This window comes from Pelobates fuscus, chromosome 8 (assembly GCF_036172605.1).
Source record: "Pelobates fuscus isolate aPelFus1 chromosome 8, aPelFus1.pri, whole genome shotgun sequence".
In the NCBI taxonomy this organism is placed as follows: domain Eukaryota; kingdom Metazoa; phylum Chordata; class Amphibia; order Anura; family Pelobatidae; genus Pelobates; species Pelobates fuscus.
In genome coordinates, this window is record NC_086324.1 from 20,779,750 (window position 1) to 20,786,571 (window position 6,822).

Sequence of the window (6,822 nt, forward strand, 5' to 3'; positions counted from 1 at the left end):
ACTGGAGTATTTGTGCAATTTTGCAATTAAATTTCTTTGGTCAAAATCCATGGCCGAAGAAACTGAGATGCTTACTTATGAAGACAAACTAATTTGGAAAGTCCTGAAGGTGCAGTGGTGTCTAATGCCGCTAGTTCTGTATTAACCCTTTCAACAATTTGGGCGTTGAACAGAGCATTGTGGTGAACATCCAGAAAACAAAAGAAGAATTAAGAACTATGTGGAAGCTGACATTGACTTGTTGTCAGCCATATTGCTACGCAGCTTATGTGGTGGAATCTGGGTAAAAAAATAAATTTAGTAGGCCGAGATTACCACGTGGCATGTGTACGTGCATATACTGGTGTATCGGTCAGTTGGTTGCACGTGGCAAAGATACAATCAGTAGTGTACGGAGCATGTGCAAGAATACCGGATGTAGTATTCCCCTCCTCCATTGTGCTGGGCAAGCCATGCGGTCAAACAGGAAGTTAGTTCTTGTTCGCTTGATCGGGTAAGAGTATGTGTGGGTGGAGCTTATTATGGGAGGAGTTACATGCTATATAAGGAGCCTACACTATTGTCCGGGGCTCAGATCTTGTTGTATTTTGGTGACGTTAGTCCCTCTGAGTCCCGTTCGGTGAATCGAATAAAGAATCTCTTCCTTACTGAAGAAACCTGTGTCCATCTCTCTGTGCTTGGCTTCCGTCAGTTTCTCCGGTATCACTTAGTTCCACTAAGCAAACCAAACCAGGAAGTAAAAGGGTTATTGTCTGATTGACAGCCAGTGGGGTGTAACAAGGTTAATTTATAAGAGTGGCAATTTCTTTAATTCTGCAGTTTTTGTAAAATAAAAAAAGAGGACACACACTTCACACATAAAGCTTTTCAGCAAGCTAAAGTTCTACAAATCTCTAGAGTGTCCTTTCAAGATTATTTGATAGTGTTTACATTCAATTAACACAGTGAACAAACATTGCCCTTATGTGCATTTACACTTTATGTACTTAATATATATAAATTAATTTTTTCTTCTTTAAAACCATTTAAAAATTTTAAAAGCATAAATAATACATGTTTTTCTGTTAAGGTAATTCACCTTTATTTGTTAAAGGGGCACTCCAGGCACCCAGACCACTTCTGCCCATTGGAGTGGTCTGGGTGCCAACACCCACTACTACTTTTTATAAACTGCAATAATTACCTTACAGGGTTAACTCCAGGGTTAAACATGTGCTAGAGCGTCACTGGACGTCCTCACGATGTGTGAGGACCTCCAGCGTCGCTCAATTCCCCATAGGAAATCATTGAAAAACATTTTCAATGCTTTCCTATGGGGAGCTCTAATACGCATGCGCAGCATTGCCGCTCATGCGCATTAGGTCTCCCCGGCCGGTGGAAGGGATCAGTCTCGCCCACCGGCCGACGCAATCACTGGGAGGAGCGGCGGCAGAGGAAGAAGCTGCGACGTGGGACATGTCGCTGCCTCAGGTAAGTGACTGAAGGGGTTTTCACCCCTTCAGCAACTGGGGATTGGGAAGTGGGAGGGAGAGAGGACCTGCAGTGCCAGGAAAACGGATTGTTTTCCTGGCACTGGAGTTTCCTTTTAAGTTTCCTGAATGTTCACATTTTATATGTTATAAGGTACACACATAGGTGATTAGAGTGAGTAGTTTTTATTTTTATTGTTTAGCATATTTTGTATTAGTCAATGCACTATTTTTCAGCAATGCCCCTGTATTAACTGCAGGTAGTAAATCAAGTCACTAATCAATGGGGAATCATAGTGAGTACATCTATAAATATACCAGCACTTTTCATGTATTGACCATCACATTACCATACATTGTCTTCCCACCTGTGTCTCTTCTCCCAACCTGGGAAGCCTGAGGGGGTCAATTAGTAAAGGATTAGGGATTGATTAACAAGGCGCCCAAACCCCTCCCCTCCAGCTATAAAAGGATCATTCTAGGAGGAGTGATATTAGGAGAGGGTTTGCTGGTATCACAGTTTCTGAGAAGGTGCCTTACTATGTGAGTTATTGTAGGTTTATTTGCTAATAATGTGATTTATACACAGTGTGGTTATTTCTAAGTTGTGGGTTTCCTTGGAGTGTTCACTTTATTATTAACTATAAATGAGGCAAAAAGACAGACTTGGGAAAACTGCTAACTGAGCGATGGTAACAGCTTGACAATAAAATGTCACCATTTGGGTTTAACTTGATGTCTGTGGAATAAATACCTGAATGTATTTTAAATGGAGATTACTGTAACCCAGATCACAGCATCTCAATGGAATGGTGTGTAGTGGCCCTTTAACAATGTGAGGTAAAACCCTGTGGTTTATTTTGTACATACTGCAGGGCAGCACTCTTCATGTGCCAACCCTCACACTATATATTTTTACAGATCTCACTTCTGTGGATCAGTGGGCTATAAACCCTTCTGGAACCTGAAACTCCCCTTAACCTGAATTCCTAATTCCCACTTCAGTGAATAGACCCTGAGATTATATTGAAGGATTTACTCCCAGTGCTGACACTCCTACACCCAGTCTAAGCATTGATTTACCCTAATTAAACACCAGGTGTGTCTATATATATATATTTCTATAGAGCTTATTTCAATCACTAGAGGAAATGGGTTTATTTACTAAGCTCCTATTTTTATTTAATTTTTTTTTTTTTTTTTTGTAAGCTACACTCTAACAATCTGCTGCAACTGGTCTCTCCAAACCCTGAATGTAGATTATATAAAGATGCTGTATTGTATATGGCTGTGACTGAATACACTGGTAGGGATGCTGCACTATGCATGGGGCTCAGCATTTTGGCAAATACAAAGAAATGGTTTAAATGTCCTGCAGAATGCTGCCTCTCTAACCACTTCCCCCTCATGCCAGGAAAACCTTCCTTATCAGATGTATGTGCTTAGTACAGAGTGAGCAGCATTTAAGGATCACTATAGGGTCAGGAACACAAACCTGTCAAAAACACAATCTAGCCCAGTGGTGGTCAACCTTTTTCTACCTACTGCCCACTAATGTGTCTTTCTTGATGGAAACATTTCCTTACCGCCCACCAGTCTTTGTGCAAGTGCAGAATGTTTTTTAGAAAGGAGGGTGTTTTAAAATAATAAAACGTGTGTACATTTATCTTCTACTTAATGAATGTTTATAATGGTTTTTAACTTTATGAAGTTTAATGAGAAAACAAATTAAATTGAAATTACCTTTACTAGTGATTAATGAGATCCTTGAGGTTGATGCTGCAAGACTAAATGTTTGATTTTTCGTAAGGAACAAACTAAGGTCTCCTCTTTCGGTGATATTCAGACGACTTCTGTTTGCTCATAATGATTTCTCATCTGTGCATCAGTTCCCCTCCCCACCTCTTCTCTCCCCCCCCCCCTTTTTTTTTTTCTTCTATTTTTTAACCTTCCTTAATGCAATGCTAGGTAGCAAACAATTCTCTCCTTTTTACAAATACTCTGCTCCTTCTTTCTTCTATTCTGCAAGTACTCTGCTTGCTCACTCACTTACAGACACACAAATTATTAATATTAAATGTCCACCCAGCCTCCTTACCTGGAGAGCTGGTGTGGATCTGTCCCTGGGGTCCAGTGGGGCTTCACTTCGGCAGGCGGCAGAGTTCTAATCCGAGGGAGCTCTAACCTCTCTGCTCTGCTCCCTTGCTGGCTGTCTACTGATGCAAGGAGCTGGAATATGACATCATATTCCGGCTCCTGCGGCATCAGCAAACATCGCGTGAGGGAGCAGAGAGGTTAGAGCTGCTGTGCCAGGGGGTCCAGAAGGTGGCCTAGCAGGAGGGAGTGCTTCCCTCCTGCCGGTCACTGAAATCTTGCGCCCGACCCCCCACTCTAAAAAGGAGAAATCCTCTCAAAGAGGAATTGGCTGCTGAAATCCCTACTGCCCACCTGGAATCTTGAAACTCACACTAGTGGGCGGTAGGGACCAGGTTGATGACCCATGATCTAGCCTCTCATGCCTCCATAAATATAACATCTTACTGTATTCAAGCCAGAAGCTGTAGATCTGCATGCTGTTTGCCCCAAAAATAAGCAGTCTGCTGACATCAGAAGTGGTAGCCTGATCAATCACAATGCTGAGACTGACAAAGGGGTAGATCAGGGGCAGAGCCAGCATGATTCAAACACAGCCATGGCCAATCAGCATCTCCTCAGACTAATTGAATCAATACATTTCCATGAGGAAAGTTCAGTGTCTGCATGCAGAGGGAGAAGATACTGAATGTGTGGATGCATTTTAGGCAGCCATGACCCAGGAACAATCTCTAACAGTCATCTGAGGAGTGGCGAGTGACATTATCACTAGGGTGTAATGTAAACACTGCATTTTCTCTGAAAAGACAGTGTTTACAGCAAAAAGCCTAAAGATAATGATTCTACACACCAGAACAAATTCAATAAGCTGTAGTTGTTCTGGTGACTATAATGTCCCTTTAACTCACAACTAGACACTACAAACACGTAGTGATATCCTTACTATGTGTCCTCTCCTTAAAATGCAGGTTGCTTTACAGTTCAGATAACTCCATGTTAGTGGCTGGGCTGTGTACGTACACTTGATAAGGAAGTATCTTTGTGGAGGGATGGGGGGGTTGGCTAAGGAGGCAGGTTTTGGTGTAGTGGTCGGCAAGGATTTAGTCTACCTGTGGCTTCTCATACTGACAGCCATTAAAATCTAGTATGACATTAAAATAGCACAAGATTCTAACTATACAACTATCTACTGTAAGTCTGCATGTTTAGAAAATTTTCTGATACACTTTCCTATAAATAGTGTTAATCCTTCAATGTTGATATTGTTACATTGACATGTGAAAACTGACAACTTGTAGTTAAGCCCCTATCAAGGTCTCCCAGCCAGTGCCTCTAGTGTCTGTGTCCCCATGTCTCTATCAAGGTCTTGGTGACATTCAAATGCAGACAAAATGGCTCACAAATATTTCCAATCTGTCTATTGAACAAATATCTGCCACTACACTGTTAATGCTACTTTCTCCTATCTATGAACTTCTAGGAAACTGACTTGTCTGGTCTACCACTCTTGCCCTCTGCCCTCTCCAATCTTGATTATTCTAAAATAAGTGATCCGTAATCCACAAATCTCTGATTTAAACAAATACATTTTTGTAACCTACCACCTTAATTTGTATTATTCTTTCAGTGTTTGACCATGGTTGGGATTGTTCCCAAGAAAGATGCTCCAGGAGTGGATTTTTGCGGTGTTGACAAATATTACTACATTGTCCGATCTGACCTCACCTGCTACATGCGGTCAACAAACTTCAACATGGGTGAAGATCTTGTGGTCTACAGTCTCCATCTCTCATGTAGAAATGGAGACCATTACCTGGCCCATGAAGATGACCTATTCTATATCATTAAGGGCACTAATTATCGCCGTGTGACCAACATGAACACAGATGAAGGTGCTGTAGTCTACGCTCTACATCCCAGCTGCCGGGGTGGTGATCACTATCTCTCTGCCTTCGGTCACTTCTACATCATCGACCAGAGTCGAGGGGTTTATCGTAAAACCACAAATATGAACACTTACGAGGATGGGGTGGAATACACTCTCCATCCCAACTGCAGGGATGGGCTCTACTACTTTGGTGTCAAAGACTACTATTACTTTGTGAAGCCTCACGATGAATGGGGGGTTCAGTATTACAGATGCACAGACTTCTCCAAGGATACAGATGGTAAGCCCTTTTCCTTTCATTCCACTTGCACCAACTTCATCCCTGGGGGCTTGGCCCTTATTCAGGGTCCCTCATTTGGTGTCTGGGAGTGCATCAAAACAATCACCAATGACTCTCAGACTCCGATCACCTGGACAAACAAGATCAACAAAAAGGTTGGCTACACGAAGGAGAAAATGTCCTCCATAGAACATACCTGGAACGTGTCGGCCACAGTGGCTGCAGAGACGGGAGGTCTGAGTGCCCTTGTCGTAAAGAGCCAGTTCTCTCTCACTACTTCCTATGGGGGAAAGAGTGTCAACACTGAGAGTGAGAACTGGAATGAGGTAACGGAAACTGAGGAAACCATCAGTCTGACCCTGAAGCCCAATGAGAAGATCTATGTTTGGCAGTATGAGCTGGGTCTGGGTAAAGAAGCTGTGCTGTTCTGCAGGGATATGAAGTTTGATGATGATCCAAAACCCCCAACTGAGAACCCTCTACCACCAGCTAACTAGCTTACAAAGCATGCGCAGTTACAATGTTTTGGCTTTCGTGGCCAAAACTGACCTACAGACCAGTTACTTTTTACTGGTAACTCATCTTGTAACCTACAAAATGTATCTGCATAACCCTGTTAGTATATCTAGTCATGGTGTGACGTTGTTCCTTGTCTGACATTAGAATGTTGGGTTTTGTCCTAACTATTTATGGTGGAAAACCTGTCTAGGCTCTTCTAGTAAGGTCAAGGCACTAATGATCCCTGTAATATGGAATTGCTCCTTTCAGGTTCTAAATGAAGTTAGAAAATAAAAAAATTTAATTGCATTCCTTGATTTGTCCTTTTGTTTTCCATCTATCTTAATTCTCCAAATCCTGTTTCTAAACTAGTGTGGCAGTGCTCATATATAGACTAATCCCCACTGCTATAAAGCTTCTCTTCAATAAATATATTATCATGCCTAAATGAAATTGGCTGATTCTGGGTAAAAACTCATATGCATAATCTCCAGGTTGATACATAAAAACTTTCTATATTGGCATTTCTAAACATACTGTCTGGGTAAAATACCACATCTGATTTTAGATAACATGCATTGTGTAGCTGGCAT

The 6,822-nt window shown here is 41.8% G+C and overlaps 1 protein-coding gene across 1 annotated transcript; it reads left to right on the forward strand.

Annotated features, from left to right (window-relative positions):
* Positions 1–1,978: 1,978 nt before the first annotated feature.
* Positions 1,979–6,474, forward strand: LOC134570650 (uncharacterized). Its single transcript, XM_063428585.1, has 2 exons — positions 1,979–2,012; positions 5,191–6,474. The coding sequence occupies exon 2, from the start codon at positions 5,200–5,202 to the stop codon at positions 6,226–6,228; it is 1,029 nt and encodes a 342-aa protein (XP_063284655.1). The 5' UTR covers positions 1,979–2,012; positions 5,191–5,199; the 3' UTR covers positions 6,229–6,474.
* Positions 6,475–6,822: the final 348 nt, after the last annotated feature.